Source organism: Aotus nancymaae, unplaced genomic scaffold (assembly GCF_030222135.1).
Source record: "Aotus nancymaae isolate 86718 unplaced genomic scaffold, 86718_ANA_hifiasm-v0.15.2.pri h1tg000020l, whole genome shotgun sequence".
Lineage (NCBI taxonomy): Eukaryota > Metazoa > Chordata > Mammalia > Primates > Aotidae > Aotus > Aotus nancymaae.
Genome location: NW_026988432.1, coordinates 55,880,622 through 55,906,186, shown reverse-complemented (window position 1 = coordinate 55,906,186; position 25,565 = coordinate 55,880,622). Strand labels below are relative to the sequence as shown.

At 36.5% G+C, this 25,565-nt stretch overlaps 1 protein-coding gene across 3 annotated transcripts in view; it reads right to left on the bottom strand.

Annotated features, from left to right (window-relative positions):
• The window catches only part of ROCK1 (Rho associated coiled-coil containing protein kinase 1), a 163,433-nt gene that overhangs the window by 34,345 nt on the left and 103,523 nt on the right, over nt 1-25,565 (bottom strand). For all 3 annotated transcript variants that reach the window (XR_010343642.1, XM_012445002.2, XM_012445003.3), the window contains exons 14-19: nt 20,994-21,129; nt 19,658-19,749; nt 19,309-19,555; nt 8,330-8,436; nt 6,728-6,878; nt 2,137-2,297 (exon numbers count right to left, since the gene is read on the bottom strand). Coding sequence is in view for 2 of the 3 variants with exons in the window: in XM_012445002.2 (XP_012300425.2) it covers nt 2,137-2,297; nt 6,728-6,878; nt 8,330-8,436; nt 19,309-19,555; nt 19,658-19,749; nt 20,994-21,129 (894 nt within the window). In the remaining variant the exon portion in view is untranslated. The remainder of the gene's footprint in view (nt 1-2,136; nt 2,298-6,727; nt 6,879-8,329; nt 8,437-19,308; nt 19,556-19,657; nt 19,750-20,993; nt 21,130-25,565) is intronic.

Sequence of the window (25,565 nt, the reverse complement as noted above, 5' to 3'; positions counted from 1 at the left end):
CCAACTCCTAGCACATAACCAGGCAAATAATAGGTAGTCAAAAACTATGTTTTTAAAATAACTGAATATTATCTTTAAAAATTTGAACATACATTCCTTCTGCACGCTAGTTTTTAACAGGTATCTCTAATTTCTCTTCTTTCTAGTCCATTCTGTATATCACTACCAGACTGATTTTCTTTTTCCTTTTTTTTTTTGAGACGGAGTCTTGCTCTGTCACCAGGCTGGAGTGCAGTGGCACAATCTCAGCTCACTGCAACCTCCGCTTCCCAGGTACAAGCGATTCTCCTGCCTCAGCCTCCTGAGTAGCTGGGACTACAGGTGCCCACCACCACACCTGGCTAATTTTTGTATTTTTAGTAGAGCCAGGGCTTCGTCATATTGGCCAGGCTGGTCTCAAACTCCTGACCTTGTGATATGCCTGCCTCAGCCCAGACTGATTTTTCTAAAAGTGCTTTCACCTATAGCTCCCACGCAGGTTTTATTTTTTATATTTTTTGAGATAGCGTCTCACTCTGATATCCAGGCTGGTGTGCCATGGTGCAATTTCGGCTCACTGCAGCCTTGACCACCTAAGGTGCAAGCAATCCCCCCACCTTACCCTCCTGAGTAGCTGGGACTATAGGCATGTGTCACCACACCTAGCTTATTTTTGTATTTGAGACAGAGTTTCACCATGTTGCCTGGGCTGGTTTAAAACTCCTGAGCTCAAGTGATCTGCCGATCTGCCCACCTTGGCCTCCAAAAGTACTGGGATTACAGGTATGAGCCAATGTGCCTGGCCACCCAAGCAAGTTTTAAAGAGTATCAATACTTTGGCCTCCAAATTTCTCCCATAACTACTCAAATGTTTCTTCTTCTCTGGTCATACCAAGTTCCTTTTTATGCCTTTTATGCCTTACTTACTCATCGTCTTATCCACTCAATACTCACTTTATTATCCATATCTTTACTGATAATATTCCCTCTACCAAGTAAAACTCTTGACTCTAAAACTATCACCTTTTGAAGTCTTACTCAACCTTTAAAACCTAGGTAACATGTTACGTCTTCTTGAGAAGGCTTTCAGTCTTAGAAATAATTTCATTTCTTTGAGACAGAGTCTTGCTCTGTCACCCAGGCTGAAGTGCAGTGGCATGATCTCGGCTTACTGCAACCTCCACCTCCAGGGTTGAATTGATTCTCCTGCCTCAGCCTCTTGAGTAGCTGAGATTGCAGGCACATGCCACCATGCCCGGGTAATTTTATGTATTTTTCTTTTTTTTTGAGACGGAGTTTCACTCATTACTCTGGCTGGAGTGCAATGGCGCACTCGGCTCACCGCAACCTCCGCCTCCTGGGTTCAGGCAATTCTCCTGCCTCAGCCTCCTGAGTAGCTGGGATTACAGGCACGCACCACCATGCCCAGCTAATTTTTTGTATTTTTAGTAGAGACGGGGTTTCACCATGTTGACCAGGATGGTCTCGATCTCTTGACCTCGTGATCCACCCGCCTCGGCCTCCCAAAGTGCTGGGATTACAGGTGTGAGCCACAATTTTTTGTATTTTTAGGAGAGACGGGTTAGCCAGGATGATCTCGATCTCCTGACCTCGTGATCTGCCCACCTCGACCTCCCAAAGTGCTAGGATTACAGGTGTGAGTCACCGTGTCTGGCAGAAATAATTTCTAAACTACATATAGTAACCAGGACATATTGCCATTTTATCTTTTATTAACTGCTTTATAAAATGTATACCCTGTGCTATCAATCTAAGCCAGGAACGATTGCAGTTAAACACTTAAAGAAATCTAACAGCAATGCTCCTTCTTGGAGGATATAGGATACCTTACAATAAAGATGTTTTTTTCTTTAAAGTAGATGGTCAGTTTTTTCAGGGAAGGAACTATGACATTCCAAAATAGTTGTACTGTAATAGTGAAAAATGGCATAGATCATACAGAGTGAATGTTCAGTAACTATCTGATGAGGAAAATTCTAGGTGCTGGGGTGGCATATAGCAGTGAACACAAACTCATGTCAGTTATTTCATTCAAATCTCCTTCATGGTGTTTAAATTATAGATAACTCTTCAGTCGTAACTTATATAATCATTTCTCTTTCAAAAGATGAACAAAACCAGTACTATTTTTCTTACTTCATCCTCCATCCTTTCTTTATTTCCAGTCAAGTGTTCTAGTTTCTGCTGAGATTGCTTCAGATCAACGTCTAGCATGGAACACTGTTTCTCAACCTGAACAACCCGATTTTCAGCCTTCTCTCGAGCTTCTCTTTCTTCTTTCAGCTTTTTTTCCATCTCTGTGAAAGCAAAAAGTTACAAACATACTTTTAAAGAAAGAGTACTTTAATACATTTCACTTTATATGAGCTGTAAATTGGTTTCAAACATCTCTATTGTTTTTATCCTGGGACTTGAATAGAGCTATTTATTATAGAAATTCTCATGTTATGTGAACTATTTATATAGTAGAAATCTCTAAAGAAAGGGAGTTATAAAAAATAATACAGTAATAAAATCTTCTAAAACCAACTCTTACCCAATGATAAGAGATTAATCAGTACCACTTTCAGACTAGAAGGTGAAGAGTGTAGCTAGAAAGAAAGTGAATTAACAAAGAATAATAATGAAGGTACATCAAGTAAAAGCAGAAAAATAAGGCTGAATTTATACCATGCATTGTTCCAGAAAAGGTTCAAGAGGCTTAAGGCTATGGTAGGAACTCCAATTTATACAATTCAGATGAATAACATTGTACAGTAGTAAAATACCTCTTAATTATTACTGTAAGATAATAGTCTACACTGAGATTCCTTTTTTGAAATATACCTAGGCTTCTGAGAGGTTAGCTTTTCCATGTTCATGCAACTAGTTAAGTTGCCCCATCAGGATTCAAGTTTATTAAGTCTGCTTTCCTACTCTCCGAGACTACCCTCTAGGTGAGAAAACATAAAGTATTAAATAAATATAAATATACTATTCCATATCTTCCCCCCAAACTTACAGATTTAGCTGCACCAATAAAATTGTCACCTCTTAAGATCCTTCTGCTTAATCAAACACAAATCCATCCACTAACTATGTTCTTCTGACTCTTGATATATCTCTCCTGAACTCCAGACTTAGATACCAATTGACTATTTAACAAATCCACCTAGGTATCTAAAGTTATTAAAGTTAACATATCCACAATAGATGCCTTTAATTCCGACCTATCCCCAGTCACTCCAACCCCAGTTAGTCTGAGTCTCTCTCTTTTTGTTTTTTTGAGACAGTGTCTTGCTCTATCACCCGGGATGGAGTGCAATGGTGCAATCTCGGCTCACTGCAACCTCCACCTCCTGGGAGTAATTCTCCTGCCTCAGCCTCCTGAGTATCTGGGATTACAGGTGCGCGCCACCATACTCAGCTTTTTTTTTTTTTTTTTTTTTAGTAGAGACAGAGTTTTACCATGTTGCCCAGGCCGGTCTCAAACTCCTAACCTCAAATGATCTGCCTGCCTTGGCCTCCCAAAGTGCTTAGATTACAGGTATGAGCCACCAAACTCAGCCTTAGTCTCAATATACAACCATCCAATCAACTGTTCAAATTAAAAGCCTCAGTCTTTCTTGATTCCCTTTTTTTTCCCCTTGTGAGACAAGGTCTTGCTCTGTTGTCCAGGCTGGAGTGCAGTGGCGCAATCTTGGCTCACTGCAACCTCTGCCTCCCAGGTTCAAGCAATTCTCCTGCCTCAGCCTCTCAAGTAGCTGAGATTACAGGTGCCTGCCACCACACCCAGCTAATGTTTATATTTTTAGTAGCAATGGGGTTTCACCACGTTGGCCAAGTGGGTTGCAAACTCCTAACCTCAAGTGATTTGCCCTCCTTGGCCTCCCAAAGTGCTGGGATTACAGGCGTGAGCCACAGCACCCAGCTTCTTTCTCCTTTTTCTATCCAATTCATCACCAACTCTTGTCTTCTATACCTCAACTTCTTTCCCTCTCTACTACTACCAGTGTTTACAGCATATAGGCTTCCAACTGATCTCCCTTTTTATCACTGTTCTCGCTCTTGAAAGCATTCTCCATACAGCCGCAGGAGTGATCTTTTAACAATATAAATTACACATCCCAGAAGCTTAAAATGCACGAATGGCTTCAAATCTTAGAGTAAGAATATTGAACTTACTATCACTTCTGCCTGGAATGTATTTTTCTCCAGCTCCTTTAATAGCTGGTTCATTCTGACTTTCAGTTCTTACCTCAAATATTACTAGCTCAGAGAGCCTTTCCTCAGAACCCCATCTAGGGGAGTGCCAAATCAAAACAATCATATTAATGTGTATTTCCTTCACATTAATAATTACAAGCTGTACCTATTTTCATTTATGTATTCATTTTTTTTTTTTGTCTGTCTTCACCATCTGAATGTAAACTCTGGGCTTCATCTGCTTTATTCTTTGCTATATTCCCAGCTGTGCCTCGCCTGTAGTAGGCAGTCAATAATTAACTTAAGTGAAAGAAATAAAAGTAGCTCAGTATGGCCAAAGCACAGGGTACACACAACAAAGTGCAGAGTAGTAAGACTGTAAAGATAGGCAGGTGTCAACTCAAAGATTCTGTACATCCAAGGAGTTTGAAAGGTTCCCTGAAAATAATGAAAAGCCGCTAAAGGATTTTAAGGACAACAAAAATATGATTTGAACTAAAAAAGAAAATTGTTCTAACCTAAGTAAGAATGATTGATAAGTAGAACAACTCTTGGCAGGTGATGATGTGATGTTCAGTAGCCAAGATAACAGCTACTGAAAACTTTCTATGCACAGGCACTTTACATGCATTTTCCCATCTAACTTAGAATAGTTACAAAGCAACACTGATCTTTCTGATTCCAAAGCCCTGGCTCATAAAGACAATATGGCCATTAACTAGGTTAGTGAGAATACAAAATAAGAGCAGGTTTGATGGATAAGATTATGAGCTTTCTTTTGGGCAAAAAGAATTTAAGATGCTAACCCATTGAGACTGTAGTACATTAAGAATAAGTAGAAGGTAAAGAGAAGACTTGTTAGAAGTTTGGATATTTAAAAAATTTTTTCTATAAAGAATCTGATGCCACTGAAGTTTGACTATTTTATTAGAAATAAAACAGTGGTAATTAGTAAGGATCACAGATTGCTGCATGGGTTTGTCTACTAGTTTTTAAGATGGGAGACTTGTACATGTTTACAATAAGAAAGAAGACAGTAGAGGTAAAAAGGTTGAGGAAATAAAGAAAAAGAGATAAGTTAAGGTGAGATAAGAAGAGATCACCATCCTTTAAGATAACAGTGACGATAATGAAGACAGGTAAACAAGTAGGCTATATTGATAGGAAAACTAGATTTTGAGGTGTTCACACCTATGCTTTTATTATTTCTTTGTGAAATAAGAATAAAGTTCACCTAAAACTGTAGTGATTAAAAAAATGGCACAGAAAGCTTGAGAAGATAAATAATAGTCTAGGAGAAGAAACTTATGAGTGACATATTTTAAAAAACTGACAGCCAGGTATGGCGGCTCATGCCTATAATCCCAGCACTTTGGGAGGCCGAAGTGGGAGGATCCCTTGAGCCCAGGAGTTCAAGACAACATATTGAGACTCTGTCTCTACAAAAAATAAATAATTTTTTTTAAATTAAAAAAAAACTGACAACTCATGTTGCAGATAATGTACTGAACTAACACTCAACTACTTGAAGAAACTGGCTTGCTGGTCTGAACTAGGGTTGTTTCTGGAGGCATAACACAGTAGAAGCAAAAATAAATGAGAAAATTGAGGGTACAAAGCAAGAAAGCAGATGAATTAACAGACAATGAGATCCAGAATGGAACATAAAGAAAATCAAGGAAAGGGCTAAAAAACAGAGAAAAGACAGATTCCACTAACTTTTATAGGGAACAGAGTAGTAAACTGAGGGAACTAGAAGGTGAAATTATGATCTTAAAAAATGGAACGTATTGCCAGGCATGGTGGCTTATGCCTGTAATCCTAGCACTTTTGGGAGGCTTGAAGCAGGTGGATCACTTGAGGTCAGGAATTCGAGATCAGCCTAGACAACGTGGTGAAACGCTGTCTCTACTAAAAATACAAAAATTAGCTGGGCATGGTGGTGGGTGCCTGTAATCCCAGTTACTTGGAAGGGTAAGGCAGGAGAATCCCTTGAACCCAGAAGGCGGAGATTGCACTGAGACAAGATCACGCCACTGCACTCCAGCCTGGGAGACAAGAGCAAAACTCTGTCTCAAAACAAAAAAGGAAAGTATCAAAAGGAAGACATCCTCTTCTTGATTATAATTTATAATTTCTTTCTTTTTTTTTCTTTGAGACACAGTCTCACTCTGTTGCTCAGGCTGGAGGGCAGTGGTGCCATCTCAGGTCACTGCAACCTCTGCCTTCCAGGTTCAAGTGATTCTTGTGTCTCAGTCTCCCAAGAAGATGGGATTACAGGCACCTGGCTGATTTTTTTTATTTTTAGTAGAGATGGGGTTTCACTACATTGGCCCGGCTGGTCTCAAACTCCTGGCCTCAAGTGATCCACTGGCTTTGGCCTCCCAAAGTGATGTGATTACAGGCGTGAGCCACTATACCAGGCCCTTAATTTATATTATGATTTTTGAGTTATACAGTATAAAATTTTGATTAAAACCAATTTTTTGTAGTCACTATTTAAAGCCAATTTTGTAAAAATATTAAAATGTGTGACACTTACCACACATTGCCACAGACTTTGCCTCTTCAATAGATTGATGTTTGTCAGTTAAACGAGCTTTGGTTACTTTGTGTTCATTTACCTCTTGTTCTAACCGCTGTTGTAATGATTTAAGTTTGTAGTTTAAATCTATCTCTAAATTATTCTTTTCCTGTAAAATGGGAGTAGGAGTAATGTAATAAACTATGCAGAACGCATGTTAGTAAATCTTACATTTAATGTTCTTGAAGAGATGTCTTATTTTAAAAATCACAATAAACACTTATAACCAAAAGCAAAAGATCACCTTTTATTTACCCCCTCCCTTCCTCATTAACCATGGCGGATGGCAGAACAAGGTTGTGCTGGTGGTTATGTTCAGGACAATTCATTGCTAAGATCAGAAATGAATAAGACAAATTTTCAGCTTATTTAAAAATTTTTGATATCTTTTTTTTTTTTTAAAGATATGAGGTCTCACTCTGTCACCCAGGCCAGAGTGCAGTGGCACCTTCTTAGCTCACTGAAGCCTCGAACTCCTGGGCTCAAGCTATCCTCCAGCCTCAGCCTCCAGAGTAGCTAGTATTACAGGCATGTGCCACCACACCTGGCTAATTTTTAAACTTTTTTTTGAAGAGACAGGGTCTTGCTCCATTGCCCAGGCTATTCTCAAACTCCTGGGCTCAAGCAATCCTCCTCTGTCAGCCTCCCAAAATGTTGGGTCTACAGAAATGAGCCACCTTGCCTGGCCTGCTACCACTTTTAAAAAATATATTAAATTATCTTTATTTACATTTGCATGTATATCTACATTTACTTTGCTTTCACAAAAAAAAAAAAAAAGCATCCTGTGGCAAGTCATTGACACAGAAAGGAAAAATGAGTCAAAACATATTCCATTTCTGTTTGGGTATCCTTTTCTCTTCTTCCTTCTTTTATCCTATGTCCACATTTACACCAGTCTGGCCATCAAAAACTATTCTAATTGTGACAAAACATGTCCAAAGGACAAGAGAAGTAGTGGCTTTTCTGATAATTTACATGAGGTTCTATTGAACCTCCAACATTTCAAAGAGGCTTTGAAAAAGTGAGAGCTGTATCTCTGTATCATCTATTTAACTCTTAACAAGGTATGTAACAGATAATAACCAATGAAATTTTTATTGTTAAGAAAATTCTAAATGCAAAGGCCAATCACTTTATGCTCTTTTCCATTTTGCTAACTGTAACAAAACAGAACAAGCACTCGTCTACCACGTACTGATCTGTTGTTTTCCTTCTTCATAAGGCCTCACAGCACATTCATCTTACTCATGTACAAAGAAAACAGGAAACATATTTTATAAAAAGGTATTTCCAAACCAAAGGAATCTGTGATGATCTGTTAACTAACATGAAACATCTAATGCTTTCTGGGGTAAAACCAAACAAAAATAATTAACAAAACCCTAAATAAGACATATATACATCCCCACATACCAAGCAATCAAACATAAAAACTTTTAGAAATGTTAACTATATAAACATTAACTTTAAGAATAAATGCTATTTTATAAAACCACCTGGTAGTCAATGATAATCAGTAATTACTATGTCATAATTGGTATATGTTAAATCATTTACCTTTTCTGAGTGATTAAGCATGTCTTGAGCTTCTTTTCTTTCTCCTTCCACTTTTTCAAGATTATGTTTGAGATGCTTGACCTCCTCTTGTAAAGATGTAATTCGAGCTATCAAATGAGAAAAAAGTTCAAGTCTGCAGTCATTGAAAGAAGACTTTTTGTTCAGTGACGATTTAGTTTTTTTAAAAATGTTTTTCGTTTTTTTTTTTTTTTTTTTTTTTTTACTATATTCAGTTTCCTGATCAGATAAAATTTATTGTTTTCTTGGTGGTATGCACAATAAACACAAGACACAGAATAAAAATGTTAATGCTAATTGGATATAATGTAGTGCATATTCCTTATTTACAAGTAGCCAAAGAGACAAAGCCTCAGCTTGAGCTAGAAATCAAATCCAAGTCCTTATTTCTAACCACGTTAAAGGTGAGAGCTTTCAGTTAATAAAGGCTTTTAGTTTATTAAGTGGCCCACATGTACCAGACACTCCTCAAAGTGTTTAATAAAATTACTTTTATGGAGCCAAATTCTATTTTCATAGAAAACTAAGTTTTTAAGGAATTCAAGTACACTAACGAAGTTTAGTTTTAACTTATCTGATGTTCATGCCATGCAATGGTAGTAACTCATATATTTAGTAATTGTCTACTCATTAAAACATGCTTCCCCTTACAGGTTTTTAAGGCATAAGTATTTAATAAACACAAAAATTTAATACATGTAGAATCTAACTTAAGTGAATATACTTATACTGTCTAGCGTAAAATAAAAACTATATTTTCATATGTTGTGATTCAAAGTGGGCTAGGACAAGGAAAATGAAGTACCTGAAGGGTCAGTAAAAATTCTGTACTACTCAAAGTACAGTCTGACTGACTATACTCGCCCTACTCTCAAATGTACTCTATTCACTTCCCATATTTCAGGGTTTCTAAAGTAGTTCTTTAATAAACAAATATATATTAAATCTTTGGCACCTGATAATGCATATCTGCTAGATTAGTTCAATAATTTAGAGAACAATAAATTTATTTACACACACACAGTATTTTCATGTTGGAATATATTCATGTAGGAGATGTTGGAATATATTCATGTAGGAGAAAGAAACATCTGCTGCTTTCTTTCAAATCACTGACCAAAATATATGCAGAGTATGTGTGTATTTGTATGGATAGAGATAAAGCAAATGTGCCAAGATGTTTAAATGTTGAAGTGCTATTTAGAAATTATAACTTAACAAATATATGATATAATTATCTTTAAAACAGTCAAGGTGTAGTGGTTCACATCTGTAATCCCAGCACTTTGGGAGGTCGAGATGAGCAGATTGCCTGAGCTCAGGAGTTTGAGATCAGCCTAGGCAACACAGTGAAACCCTGTCTCAAATACAAAAATTAGCTGGGTGTGGTGGCACAAGCCTGTAGTTCCAACTACTTGGGAGGCTGAGGTGTGAGGATCGCGTGAGCCCAGGAGTTCTAGGAGAAAATCTGTTTTAAACATCATTTAAAAAAATCTGTACAAAGATAGCAATTCAAATTAAGCTTTGAATTTTTGAAGTAGCTTACTATAAACCAACTCCTAAGAAGATAATGAAACGGTATGGGTTGAATCCATGCAAGATTCTTAACAACCACACGAAAGAGACAAATTAAGTACAGTTTATTTTCCTCATTTACTCTGTCTGTCTGAAAAGAACTGCTCAAAATAAACTGGAACTTGCCTGTGTAATACATGAAAGCAAAGAAGCTTTATATACAGAAAATATAAAAACCCAGTGGGAGGAATAAGGGTAAAAACACCAGGAATCATAATCTAAGTTGACTAAAACAATAAAATTTCTAAAAGCTAATAGGAGATATCTTCATAATCTAGTCAAAGACTTTTTCAATAGGCCACACAAAAAACCGCACTAGCAATAAAGAAAAAACTAGATACACTGGACTACGTCAAATACAAGAAATTAAGTCCTCTTGCTTATCTAAAAGCAGCACTAAAGAGTGAAAATGGTCCCACCACGCAGTAGGTTGACTATTTAACAATAACATACTGCATATTTCAAAGCAGCTAGAAGAAACGATTTTGAATGTTCGCACCACAAAGAAATGATAAATGTTTGAGGAGATGGATATGCTAATTACCCTAATTTAATCATTACACGTTGTATATACATACAAAAACATCCCATAAGTATGTACAACTATTATGTGTCAATTAAAAATAAAATAGGGGGAGGCAGAGCAAGGTGGCCAAACAGAAGCCTCCACCAATTGTCTTCCCTGCAGGAACACCAAATTGAACAACCACTTGCACAAAAAAGTCCCTTCAAAAGAACCAAAAATCAGCTTAGGTATCAACTTGGCCACAGTGGGGTCCAGCACCAAGCAGGCTCTTGGGGTTCCCAATTCCAGGTCTTGGTTCTTGGATGGCATTTCTGGACCTGCTCTTGGCCAGAGGGTAGCCCACTGCCCTGAAGGGAGAGTCCCAAGCCTGGCAACATCTACCACAAGCTGACTGAAGAGCCCTGAGGCCTTGAATCAACATCAGCAGTCACCAGGGAGCATTTGCTGCAGGTCTGGAGCAGTGGTGGCCATGGGGAGGGACTCTTCTGCTTGTGGAATGGGGAGGGAAGAATGGGAAGGACTTTGACTTGTGGCTTAGGTACCAACTAAGCTGCAGTAGAACAGAGCACCAGGTAGATTCCTAAGATTTCCAACTCAGGCCCTGGTTCCCACATGGCATCTATGGATCCACCTGAGACAAGGGGGAGCTCATCACCCAACAAGCCTGGTCGGCTTCATCACCTGCTGATTATAGAGCCCTAGACCATGAGTGAACATAGGCAGTAGCCAAGTAGTAGTTACTGCAGGTATTGGGTGAGACCCAGTGCTGTGCTGGCTTCAGGTCTGACCCAGTGCAGTTCCAGTGGTGGTGGCCACAAGGGTGATTGTGTAACCCCTTCCCCACCTCTCCCTGGTAGCTCAGCACAGAGAGATTCCATTTGTTTGGGAAAAACAGGAGAGAACAAGAGTCTCTGCATGATAATACAGATAATTCTTCCAGATCTTACCCAAGATCACCAACGTGGTACCTCTAAGAGTCTGCAAGAGCCATAGTATTACTGGGCTTAGGGTGCCTCCTAATGCAGATATGGCTACAGCGACCAAAAACTTAGATCACAACACCCAAGTCCCTTCAAATACCTGGAAAGCCTTCCCAAGAAGGACAGGTACAAACAACCCCTGACTGCAAAGACTACAATAAATACCTCTCTTCAATACCCAGACACGGACAAACATCCACAAGCATCATGACCATTCAGGAAAACATAACCTCACCAAAGGAACTAAATAAGGTGCCAGGGACCAATCCTGGAGAGACAGAGGTACATGACCTTTCAGACAGAGAATTTAAAACAGCTAGTTTGAGGAAAATCAGAGAAATTCAAGATAAAAAAAAAAGAAGAAATTCAGCATCCAATCTTAACAAAGAAAATGAAACAAGTACAAAGAATCAAGCAGAGATTCTGGAGTTGAAAAAATGCAACTGACATACTGAAGAATGCATCAGGGTCTCTTTTCAGCAGAAATGTTTAAGCAGAAGAAAGTATTAGTGAGCTTGAAGACAGGCTATTTGAAAATACAGTCAGAGGAAACAAAAGAGAATTAAAAAGAATAGAGCATGCATATAAGACCTAGAAAATAGCCTCAAAAGAGTTATTAGCCTTAAAGAGGAGGCAGAAAAAGAGACAGGGGTAGAAAGTTTACTCAAAGAATAATAATACAGAACTTCCCAAACCTAGAGAAAGATATCAATATTCAAGCACAAGAAGGTTTAAGGCTTCAGGTCTGATTCAGCACAGTTCCAAGGGTGGTGGCCACAGGGTAATAAGTACACTGAAAAACACTACTAGAACACTACAATTGCGATGTATTAACTATTCATATTTTGAGTAGAGAGACTAAAAGAACTGATTGAAAATAACAACTACAGTACTTTCCAAGACACAATAATATATAAATAGAAGCAAAGAAAAGTTAAAAAGCAGGGGACTAGGTTAAAGTGTAGAGCTTGTATTTGTTTTCTCTTTGCTTGTTAGTTTGTTAATACAATCACTGTTAAGTCATCATCAGTTTAAAAGAATGGGTTAGAGGATATTATTTGCAAACCTCATGGTAACCTCAAATCAAAAGACATACAACAGGTAGATACCCAAAAAATAAAAAGCAAGAAATTAAAACCTATCATCAGAGAAAATCATCTTCATTAAAAGAAAACAGGAAGGAAAGAAAGAAGGAAGAGAAGACCACAAAACAATCACAAAACAAATAGCAAAATGGCAGGAGTATGTCCCTAGATGAACTAAACTGCCCAATTGAAAGACAAGGAATGGCTGAATGGACCAAAAAACAAATAAAGAAAAAAAACAGGACCCAATGATCTGTTGCCTACAAGAAACACACTTCAAGTATAAAAATACACACAGACATACACAGAGAAAACAAAGGGATGGAAACAGATATTCCATGCCAATAAAAAAAAAAAGAAGAATAGTAGCAGTTATACTTGTATCAGACAAAATAGATTTCAAGATAAAAACTATAAAAAGGCACAGAGAAGGTCATAATGTAATGATAAAGGGGTCAGTTCAGCAAGAAAATAAAAAAATGGTAAATACAGATGCACAGAACATTGGAGCACCCAGATATATAAAGCAGATATTGTTAGAGCTAAAGATAGGGATGGACCCCAGTACTGAGACTTCAACACCTCACTTTCAGCACTGGACAGATCATCTGGATAGAAAATCAACAAAGGAAACATCAGATTTAATCTGCACTATAGACCAAATGGACCTAATAAATATTTATGGAACATCTCATCCAACAGCAGCAGAATATACCTTCTTCTCCTGAGCATGAGGATCATTTTCAAAAACAGACCATATGTTACACCACAAAGTAAGTCTTGAAAAATTCAAAAAAAGTAAAATTACATCATATCTCTATCTTCTCTGACCATAATGAAATAAAACTAGAAATCAATAATAAGTGGAATTTTTGAAATGATACAAATACCTGGAAATTAAAGAATATGCTCCTAAGTGACCAGTGGATTGAAGAAGAAATTTAGAAGAAAATCAAAATATTTCCTGAAACAAATGATAATGAAAACAAAACATACAAAAGCCTATAGGATACAGTGAAAGCAGTACTAACAGGAAAGCTTATAGCTCTCAGGATCTGCATCAAAAAGGCAGAAAAACTTTCAATAAACAACTTAATGATACATCTTAAACAACTAGAAAAGCCAGAGCAAACCAAACCCAAAATTAGTCAAAGAAAATAAATAATAAAATTAGACACATGCAACCTACCAAGATTGAACCATGAAGAAATCCAAAACCTAAACAGACAAATAACAAGTAATGAAATCTAATCTGTAATAAAAAGTCTTCCAGCAAATAAAAGCCCAGGACTGAATGATTTCACTGCTAAATTTTAAACAAACATTGTTTTTTGTTTGTTTGTTGTTTTTTGTTTTGAGACAGTTTTGCTCTGTTGCCCAGGCTGGAGTGCAGTGGTGCAATCTTGGCGCACTGCCACCTCCACCTCTGGAGTTCAAGCGATTCTCCTGCCTCAGCCTCCTGAGTAGCTGGGATCACAGGCGTGCACCACCATCCCTAGCTAATTTTTGAATTTTTGGTAGAGATGGGGTTTCACCATATTGGCCAGGCCAGGCTGGTCTCGAACTCCTGACCTCAAGTGATCTGCCTGCCTTGGCCTCCCAAAGTGCTGGGATTACAAACGTAAGCCACAGCATCTGGCTCTTACCAAACATTTAAAGAACAAATAACAATCTTACTCAAACTATTCCAAAGAATAGAGAAGGAGAGAATGTTTCCAAAATCATTCTACAAGGCCAGTATTACCTTGTCACCTAAACCAGATGAAGACACATTTTAAAAAACAAAATGAAATGTTTTGGAACTACATAGTGGAGGTATTTGTACAACATTTTGAATGTAGTAAATGCTGTTGAATTGTATATTTTTAAATGGTTAACTTTTTGTTACAAGAATTTCACCTTAATTAAAAAATATAGTCAGCAAAAGCTGTTAGAAATACAAGGGGGGTGGGGGGCTATGAGAAAAAACCCACAATAGTGAAAACTTTGAAAACATGTTTTAAAATTTGACAGAAGAGACAAAGAATGAGATCTTAGAAAACTGATTGATTACATTAGAAAACTGATCAACTGTTCACCCAAAAAGATGCTACATATAAAAACTGACAACTTTCAAATGCTATGTAACAGTGAAATGCAAAAATCCTTTATAAACTAAGCCAGAAAAAAATCGTTAAGAGTAGAAATCTTTTAATAGTTTCTGTTCACAATAAATAAGAAATTAGTAATAAAAAAAATTGTTTCCTACCTCTTTCCATTAAAATGGCCTACAAACATTGATCAACCCAACAGTAGTGAGTACCCATAGAATTCAGGTTACAGACCTGGAATGTTATATGCTACAAAAGGAAGTAAAGTTCCTAGGCAAATGGGTGATTCCAGGTTTGGGACAAAAAATAATCCTGGAAAATCTATGCATACCAAAAAGCAAGGATGATATCCAAGACTACTAGGGTAGCGTCTAAACTTAATTCCCACTAAGCTTCGAGTGAGCATCATTAAGAATAATGCAAAGGGCTAACATATATTAAATATATTAAAATTTATGAGTTCATAAATATATTTTTAAAATTCACTAATCATCTTTTCAGGATGTCTGGGAAATAACTCACTTTTCTGAAAACTGACAGAGTCAAGTATTTAACCTTTCTTTTATAAGCTGTACCTCAAAGTAACTACTATATAATTGATGAGGAAATGTTTATCTCAAGAGTAGAATTCCAATTAACAAATGAAGGAGGAAGGATAAAAATAGATGATTACCACTGCAAACTCCTAAATAAACAAAGGACTTAGGCAATGATCATCAACAGCTACTAACACCACAAAAAGATACAGCTAGACTTTATGGTTTTTCGTTTGTTTTGTTTGTTTGTTTGCTGTTGTTTTTGAGACAGGGTCTTATTTTGTTGCCCAGGCTGAAGCACAGTGGCACAATTTTGGCTCACTGCAATCTCTGTCTCCTGGGCTCAAGCAATCCTCCACCTAAGTCTCCTAAGTAGCTAGAACTACAGGTGTGTGCCACCATGCCTGGCCAATTTTTGTATTTTTCATAGAGATGGGGTTTCATCATGTTGCTCAGGCTGGTCTCCAACTCCTGGGCTCAAGAGATCCACCCACCTCAGCCTCCCAAAATTTTGGTTTTACAGGTGTGAGCCAACATACCCAGCCCAGATTTTATGTTTATGTGCCTCCTGGTACTCAAATACTACTACTTACAAGTATTCTTGCCAAAGTCCTACCTGAAGTAGATCACATTTCTAGATCTATATCTAGTTTAAAGTACTACAGGAGACAGAGCAACATGCTAAATAATACCAGCAGATGAAATTAGTAAAATTCAGAATGGGAGCCACTCATAGGATAAAAGAAAACCTGGTTTCTTCAACCACAAATAACAGCAAAAAGAGATTACAAAGAACACAAAAGGGAGGAGGAAAATGCAGATTAAAATAAACAAGGGAAATATTAATGAAATGCAATGTGCAAATTTTGGATCCTAATTCAAGCAAAATAAATGCAATAATAAAACCAAATTACGAGACTACTAGAGAAATTTAAGCACTGATTAGATGTTTTACAATATTAAATAACTGTGACCTATTTTCTAGCTTTGATAGTGACATTGTAGTTGTTTGTCTTTTTCAAAAAGAGTTCCTATCTTTAAGATAATGAAATATTTACAAATTAGGATGTATTAACAAAAGGAAAATGTGGTGCCTGATAAATGCTTCAAAATAATTCAGTGTCAGAGGAATGGGAAGGGGAAGTAGAGGATAAAATGAAACAGGACTGGCTACCAAATCAAGATTTTTGAAGCTAAATGATGAGTACACAAGAGGTTGCTACAGTACAGGTTAGGCATCCTTAATTGGAAAATCCAAAAATCCCAAATGCTCCTAATTTTGAAACTTTTTGCGCACTGACATGATATTCAAGGATTTCAGAATCGAGATACTCAACTGGTAAGTATATACAATGCAAATATTCTCAAATCACCCAAAATCCAGTATCTGAAGCACTTCTGGTTCTAAGCAATTTTTTTTTAAGAAAAAGGCTTTTAAAAATGGTTAATTTTAAAAAGTTGTTTTTTGACTTTCAATCTGAAGAATCACAGATAAACTTACTAGATGAAAGCTTATACATTCAGTTAAAAATTTCAGTCCTCCAAAACATTTTGATCACTTTCATTAAGCCTCTGTAGCCTGAACTTTTGGAAACTTTCCCTGTAATCAGTTGCAGCCTTATTGTTTCACTAGTCCAGGTACTGGCAAATGTCAGGCCTGCAGTCTGTTTCTGTACAGACCTGAAGTTAGAATGGTTTTTATACTTTAAAGAGTTATAAAAAGTAAAAAATAAAAAAAGACTATGCAACAGAGATCATATATGGAGGACATTCCATTAATGAATAACAAGCAAGGCTCTGCTAGAAGCCCACCATCCCAAACTAAATTTATTTGAGAGACCTGAAAGTTCTTAAAGACCAGAAAAGATTAATATAAATCTTCTGATTTTTTTTTTTTTTTTTTTTTTTTTTTGAGACAGAATCTTGCTTTGTCGCCCAGGCAGGAGTGCAGTGGCACAAACACAGCTGGCTGCAACCTCTGACTCCCAGGTTCAAGCGATTCTCCTGCCTCAGCCTCCTGAGTAGCTGGTACTACAGGTGTGTGCCACCATGCCCAGCTAATTTTTCATATTTTTAGTAGAGACAGGGTTTCACCATGTTAGCCAGGATGGTCTCAATCTCCTGACCTTGTGATCCACCCACCACGGCCTCCCAAAGTGCTAGGATTATAGGCATGAGCCACCACGCCCAGCCAACCTTGTGATTTTGTTTTTAAAAAACCATAATGCACTTTTATATGTATGTTGAAACTCACATAAGTTATGTGTATTATTTTAGTGTATGTGAGCTTTGATTCACATTTAAATTCCAAACTAAACAAAGGAAACATTAAGAAGGATAAACTAACAATAAATCGTGCTACGAATTTTACTCTATTTTCAACTGATACCTAAAAAATAGATTCAGTTAGAAACCACTGTTGATAAGTAGATAGGCTCTGCCTCTGAAGTAAGGAGCTCAAAGCTTAGTCACACACAGATCACATACTTACAAGAATTTTAGAATTCGAAGGATCTATAGAGGCAACCTATTCTTATCTCCTTAGTTTAAAGATAAAGAAAGGAGATGAGACTTTCACACGGTTAATAAGCTATATAAAAAGGCCTAGGCAAACAATTTAAGGAAGTCAAGTCTGAGACTTTCCTACTACATATAAAATGGTTACTTTCTTAGTTATATTCAGATCTATTTTAAGTCTGGTCTCTGAGAAATAACATTGCACAACACTCCTCAGCTAAGAACCAACAGGAGATCCTATTTTCTGTTTCCTTAGTCACAAAAGCTGACCCTGACCTCTCTCCACTGAATTATAGCTAATCATCAAGCCCCAAGGGACCTGAAACTATGTTCCCATCTTTAACTAAGGTTAAAATGAACTCCTCCCTCAAATTTTTTCTTGAGAGATCTGGCAACTTCCATGCATATCTGTTTTGATTAGGTAGTATGGATGGTGCTGCTAACAGGAATAGAAAATAGAAAAATATGTGAGTAGGTAAAGACAGGAATCTTTTTGAAAACAAACAATTTTATTACTATTTTAAAATTGTTCATTTATTCACTGTTAGTTATACTCAATCTTCTGCCTCTTAGATTCACAAAGACTGTTAATATCTCCAGCTCAAACCTTCCCAAGTATCTAACTTTTAATGTGTAATGGGATTCTATTTCTGCAATTGAGTTTCTATTACTACCAACAATACATGAGGAATTCTGAGGTTTTAACAGTGATAATTCTCTTTGCTTGGATTAGTCTCACTTTGAGTAAAACCTTTACGAATTAGGCACGTTTTTAAATGAAGTTTTTGGTTAATTTATCTGCAAAACTGAAAAATATCCACATTACCTACCCCAAAGGGGTGCCTGTGAGGGTGAAGAAATTACAACATGGTACAAATGTAGGCATTATCCTAAAAAGAAAGAATGCTGGCAGGGGGTGGTGTCTCCATACCCATAATCCCAACACTTTGGGAGGACAAGGTGGGTGGATCGCTTGGACCCAGGAGTTTGAGACCAGCCTGGGCAAAATGGTGAAACCTTGTCTCTACAAAAATTAGCTGGGCATGGTGGCATGAACCTGTAGTCCCAGGAGGTTGAGGTAGAATTGCCTGACCTCGGGAGTTCAAGGCTGCAGTGAGCTGTGATCATGCCGCTGCACTCCAGCCTGGGCAACAGAGCAAATCCCTATCTCAAAAAAACATAAAAAATAAAAAAGAATGCAATCATTTCTGGTTTCACCAAAGTTATTTTTCTTTATGAGTGTAATATGATCATAAATATATTAACTTAGACTTACAAATGGTGACGATAGTAAATTTTATGTTACATATTTTTTAACAATTAAAAATAAAAATTATAAAATATTTCTTCCATTGATAGATGAGTGGATGAACAAAATGTGGTATACACATACCATGGAATATTACTGAGCCTTAAAAAGAAAGGAAAATCTGACACATAGAACATGGATAAAAACCTTGAAGACATTGTGCTAAGTGAAAAAAGCCAGAAGGACAAACACTGTATGATTCTACTTATATGATGATGTTTACATACACTGTGAACTGTATTTAATCCCACTGAACTGTATACATAAAAATGGTTAAAATGTTATAATAAATTTCATGTTATGCATATTTTACCTTGTACATATATGTAAGAAAAAGTATTACCTTGAAGTTCTCCAATCATCTCAGAATCATGACCCCTGTCTCTTCGTTCAGCTTCTAATATAGCTTGCAGCTGGTAATAATCTTTGTCTGTTTGTGACTTAGAATTCTCTAAAATTCGGTTTCTCTCTTGCAACTCTCTGTTCAGGGACTCTAGCTGACTAATTGACTTGCTCATCTCTGTGTGACTCTTCCTCAATCTTACAGCTGTGTCCGATTCTGTCCTAAGTAAGTCATTGGCTTCTTCTAGCTATTTAAAAAAGAAAGCAAGAAAATAGGTTTCTGACCAAAGTACAATAAAATTAATTAACCACAATTTTCTTTAAAAAGGAACCTCATTTGAAACACTTACCTGCTTTTGTAACTGTGACAGTTTTTCATTAGCAATCTGTGAATTCTGACTTACTTTCTTTAGGTCTTCCAACTGATCCTTTAATGTAGAAACTAGAAAATGAAAGAATAATATATAGAAATTACAAAATTTTCATAGGGGAAACACAGAAATCCCTTTTTTAAAAATGACATTTAGTCTTAGGCCATAACAGTCAGCTACATTAGGTCCACTCCCAAAGCTACATTAGGTCCACTTCCAAACCAACTCCCAAGGAAGTTCTTGCATTTTAAATTCATTAAAAAGTAGAATTCATCATTTTATAATACAGAGTGCAAAAACAGATTTCCTCTCACTGTTGTAAATCTCAAACTTTTTTATTCCCTTTATAATATCACTCTGTTAGTGTAATGTTACAAAGCTAGTTTTAACATTATTTTTCAATAGTTCAATTGCTTGATCGTTCAATATCTTAATAATGGTACAAAATTTAAAGGGTACCAAATGGTAGACAGTATAAAATAAGTCTTCCTTTCTCAATTTAACCTCCTGCTCCCTCTGAGTCTCTCTTGACTGGCTCTCCTCCCCAATGTATATTTAATTTAAGCATATATAGACAAGCACTCTTGTTTTAAACACAAGCAATCTGTACTTTGTTTTTGTCACTTAAAGATATATCTTAGAGATTATTTTATAACAGTATTTGAGGAGACGCTTTATTCTTTTTTATAAGCCACATAGTATTCTACCACATAGATGTATTAAAATTACAGCACTGATTACCTTTATGTTTCATATATTTATATTATGTTTTATACATTTTTTTTTTTTGCCATTTTAAACAATGCTACAATGAATTGCCTTGTGCATATATCAGTTTGCAGTATATGAGAATGTATGTAAATAACTTGTGGCAGTAAAATCACTGCATCAAAGGGTGTAGAAAGGTATTTTAAATATATATGTAATACAGCCATTAAACACATGTAATCCTAGTTTAGCAGTTCCCAGATGCAGCTGCTTGTTAGAGGTACCTAGGGGGCTTGTAAAAAAATAATGATACTCAGGCCACACATTTAAACCAATTAAATTAGAATTGCTGGGATTTAGGCATTAGTACTCTTTAAAGCGTCCCAGGAGATTCCAGTATGCACACCATGATGACAATCACTATTCTAGTTAAATGCTACTTACTATTTACTTTAATATATTATAAATTTAACTTGAGACCTGGGTTATTTAGGATTGTAGCTTCTTAGGACTGCAGCTTCATGTATGTAACATGAACACTAAATTTAAGACAACATCATGACAGTGTTAGAAATTCTACCATTTTTCAAAAGTAGTGACAATTTACCTTCATTTTCTACATTTCTTCTCTTCTCATTTTCCTGTTCAGCTTTTCTTTGGTACTCATTAATTCTATGCTGTAGCAACATTTTCTCCTTCTCAATCTGAGACACTGTAGATTCTAGATTTCTTCTTTGATTTCCCTGAAATTATAATGATAAAAGTTACCACTGCAATTAATACTCTCATCATTCATTCAAGGGAGTACTATGTTCTTAAAAGAAAAAGGAAAAAAAAAATATTAACACTTGAGATGAATGGTTTGTTTCAAAAGCAAATAGTATTCCGAATACAACTTTCTAAGCAGCTTGCCTTTTAAGAAAACAGAAAAATCTCCTTATTTGAACTTGATAGATAAAAATTTTCAGACTTCTGACTCCAAGAATTTGAAATACAACACTGTGAATCTTTTCAGACAGACAGCCACTCTCAAAATTTAAGACAACAGTATTGTATTATATTACCAATATTTTGGTTTGTTAATAATCCCAAGTTTAAGGTATGAAATATGAAAGGATCATCTGATAATTGATGAAAAGCTCAAACTGTAATAGACGGTACAGAATGTACAGTGAGTTAGTTCACCATTTCCTCTCTGTCTCCCTTAATCCTATCTCTGTCAACAACAAGTTGCTTTATCTTTCTAAGATGTTCTAGGTATCTACCCACCAGTGTGTATTAAAAAGCAATCAAGGAAATTCTTAATTTAGAAACTATAGGAGAGAGGATTAAAATATCATTTTTTTGTTTTTTGAGACAGATTCTCACTCTGTTGCCCAGGCTGGAATGCAGTGGCACAATCTTGGCTCACTTCAACCTCTGCCTCCAAGCAATTCTCCCTCAGCTGGGACTACAGGCATGTACCACTGCACCCGGCTAATTTTTGCATTTTTGGTAGAGACAGGTTTTGCCATGTGGGCCAGGCTAGTGTTGAACTCTTGACCTCAGGTGATCCACCCATCACAGCCTCCCAGAGTGCTGGGATTACAGGCAGGAGCCACCATGCCCAGCCTAAAATACCCAACTTTTCACAACTTAAAAATGTATCTTCTGTTTCTGAGTTACCACTACCAGTCTTGTTTTTGATGCTTCACTTTTTAAGACTCCATATTAGAAAACCTGTTTTATAGTGTTTCTGGGCTTTCTCATCTTTAAGCAAAAATTGGACATAAATCATTCAAGGTCTTTCTGATTATAAAAGTTTATCATTCTAACTTTTAATTTTTAGATAATTATACATTCAAAGAAAGTTGCAAAGACAGTACAGAGAGGTTCCAAGTTCCTTTCCACTCAGCTACCCCCAATATACATTATATATAACAATAGCACAATAACAAAATCAGGAAATTGTCACTGGTATAAAGTGGGTACAGTTCTGTCATTTTATCACATATGTAGGTTCATGTAAGCATCACCACAGTGAAGAAACAGAACTGGTCATCACAACAATCTCTTTCCAGTCACTAGTTGTAGCCACACCCATCCCTGTTCTCCCATCACCCATACTCCTGGCAATCAATGGTTCTCCATTTCTATAATTTTGTCTTTTTGAGAATGTTCTATAAATGGAACCATGCAATATACGACTTTTTGAGGTAGGTCTTTTTTTAAAACTCAACATAAAGCCCTTAAAAATCCATCCATTAACATGTATTGTATGTATCTAGTTTATTCTTTCTTGTGGCTGAGTATTCCATGGTACAAATGTACCAAAGTTTATTCAACCATTCACTTATTATAGGGCATTCTGGTTGTTTTCAGTTTTTTGTTATTACAGATAGAGCTGTTACAAACATTAGGGTACAGGTTTTTGTGAGAATATAAATTTTCATTTTTCTGGAATAAATGCCCAAGAATACAACTGCTGGGTCACATAGTAGATACATGTTTAGTTTTTCAGGAACACAGCCAATTCGTTTTCCAGAATGTCTGTACCATCTTACAATCCACCTGCATGTACAAGTGATCTAGTTTCTCCACATCCTTGTCAGTTGTTGACATAATTTTAAAATTTACTTTTACTTATGGTTATGGAGTAATATTTCATGGTAGTTTTAATTTGCACTTCCCAAATGACTAATGATGTGAACTTCTCTTCATGTTTGTCATCCATATGATCTAAAAAGTTCAGAGAGTATGGACTCACTTTCCTTAACACTTATATAGTGCTATTGAAATTACCTATTTCACACTGTATGAGTTGTGGTAGTTTGTTTTTTGAGAAGTTAGGCCATTTCATTTAAATGTCTCAATTGTGTTTATAACTGTTCATAGTATTTCCTTATAATCCTTTTGATCCCTATATGATCTATAGTGATATGCGCTATTTCATTCCTCATACTGGTAATTTGTGTCCTCACTTTTTCCTTTATCAGTCTTGCTAGAGGTTTGTTAATTTTGTTGATCTTTTCACACAGCTTTTTGTCTCATTGATTTTCTCTATTGTTTTTCTGCTTTTAACTGCATTGATCTCTGCTCTTATCATTACTTGTCCTTCCTTTTGCTTGCTTTGGGTTTATTTCGCTCTTCTTTTTCTAGTTTCTAGAAGTAGGAGGTTAAATTATTGATTTCAGACTTTTCCTTTTTTCTAAGGTAAGCATTTAGTGCTATAAATTAATCTTCATCACTATGTTAACAGCATCTCACAAATTTTGATGATGTATTTTCACTTCATTGTTTAAATATTTTTTAAAGATGAAGAGCCGTAACAGCTTTATGAGACACAATTAACATTCCAATGTATTTTTTACACTGAGACTTCTTCTTTGACCTATGGATTATTTAGAAGTTTGTTGTCTGCTTTCCATGTATTTGCAGATTTTTCTATTATTTATTCTCATCTGATTATATTTTGGTCAGGAAACTCTCGGTATGATTTCAATGCTTTCAAATGTGTTTATTTTATAGCTCGGGATGTGGTCTACCTTGGTGTGTGTTCCTTAAGCACTTGAAAAGAAGGCATATTCTACTGTTAAGTGTAGGGTTCTATAAACGTTGAACAAATTCTGGTGTCTGACAGTGTGGTTGAGTTCTCCTATGTTTGCCAATTCTTAGGAGTGTTGGAAGTCTCCAACAATTATGCATTGGTTGACTTCTCCTTTCAGTTTTATCAACTTTTGCTTCATTGGTGAACAGTTAGGATCTTTCTTTCTTTTTGGTGGATTGACTCTTACCATTATGTAATATTCCTCTATGCTCAGGGTAATTTTCTTTGCTCTGAAGTCTACTTTATTTGGTATTAATATTGTCAATATTGCTGTTTTTAATATTTCTATGTTATCACTTTCCATCTTCTGATGTTCAACTTGCCTATGTTGTTACACTTGAAGAGTTTCTGATAGATAACAAATAAATGGGGGATTTAAAAAAAATCTACTCATACCACCTCTTTTGATTGGTATTCCATTTAATTTCCATTTAACGTGATTATGGGTAGTATGTTAGGGTTAAGTCTGCCATTTTTGTTTTCTTGTTTGATCTCTATTATTTCTACATTTTCTTTCCTGCCTTTACGTGGGTTACTATTCATTATTTCAGCAATCCTTTGGATTTACTTATGGTGTTTTTGAATGTATCTCCTTGTATGGCTTTTTCAGTGGCTGCCCTAGATATTACATTGTATATGCATAGCTTCATATATAGGGCACTCTACTGATATTTGCATCTTACTAGTTTAAGTATAAAAACCTTCTCTTTCTTTTTTTATCTTATTTATTTATTTTTTTAGACAGGGTCTCATTCTGTTACCCAGGCTGGAGTGCAGTGGCATGCTCATGGCTCACTGCAGCCTCAACTTCCTGGGCTCAAGCAATTCTCCCACCTCTGCCTCCCTAGTAGCTGGGAGTATAGCTGTGCACCACCATGCCTAATTATTGTATTTTTTTTGTAGAGACGGGGTTATGCCTTGTTGCTCACGCTGGTCTTGAACTCCTGGGCTCAAGCAATCTGCCAGCTTTGGCCTCCCAAAGTGCTGGGATTAAAGACGTGAGCCACCACATCCAATCTAAAAACTTTACCTTTCTTTATGACCCATTACTCTGTTTATGATTGTCTAAAGTATTTCTTCTCATACACAGAGAACCATATCAGACAGTATTATAATTTCTGCTTCAACTGTCTAATATAAAAAAAATCAAGAGGAGAAAAAAACGTATTTACCCATATTTTACTATTTCTTTATTCCTGGTAATTCAAAATTCCTCCTTTTTCTTTTGGAGACAGAGTTGCTGTGTTGCCCAGGCTGGAGTGCAGTGGTGTGACCTTGACTCACTCCAACTTCACCTCCCAGGTTCAAGCAATTTTCTAGCCTCAGCCTCCTGAACAGCTAGAATTACAACCATGTGCTACCACACTTGGCTAACTTTTTATTTTTAGTAAAGGTGGGGCTTTGCCATGTTGGCTAGGCTGGTCTCGAACTTCTGGCCTCAAGTGAGCTGCCCACCTTGGCCTCCCAAAGTGTTGAGATTACAGGTATGAGCCAACCTGCCTGGCAAAGATTCCTTCTTTTATCATTTCCTGTTTAGATAATTTTCTTTGGCAATTCTTTTAGAGAAGGTGTGCTGGTGGCACATTCTTTTAG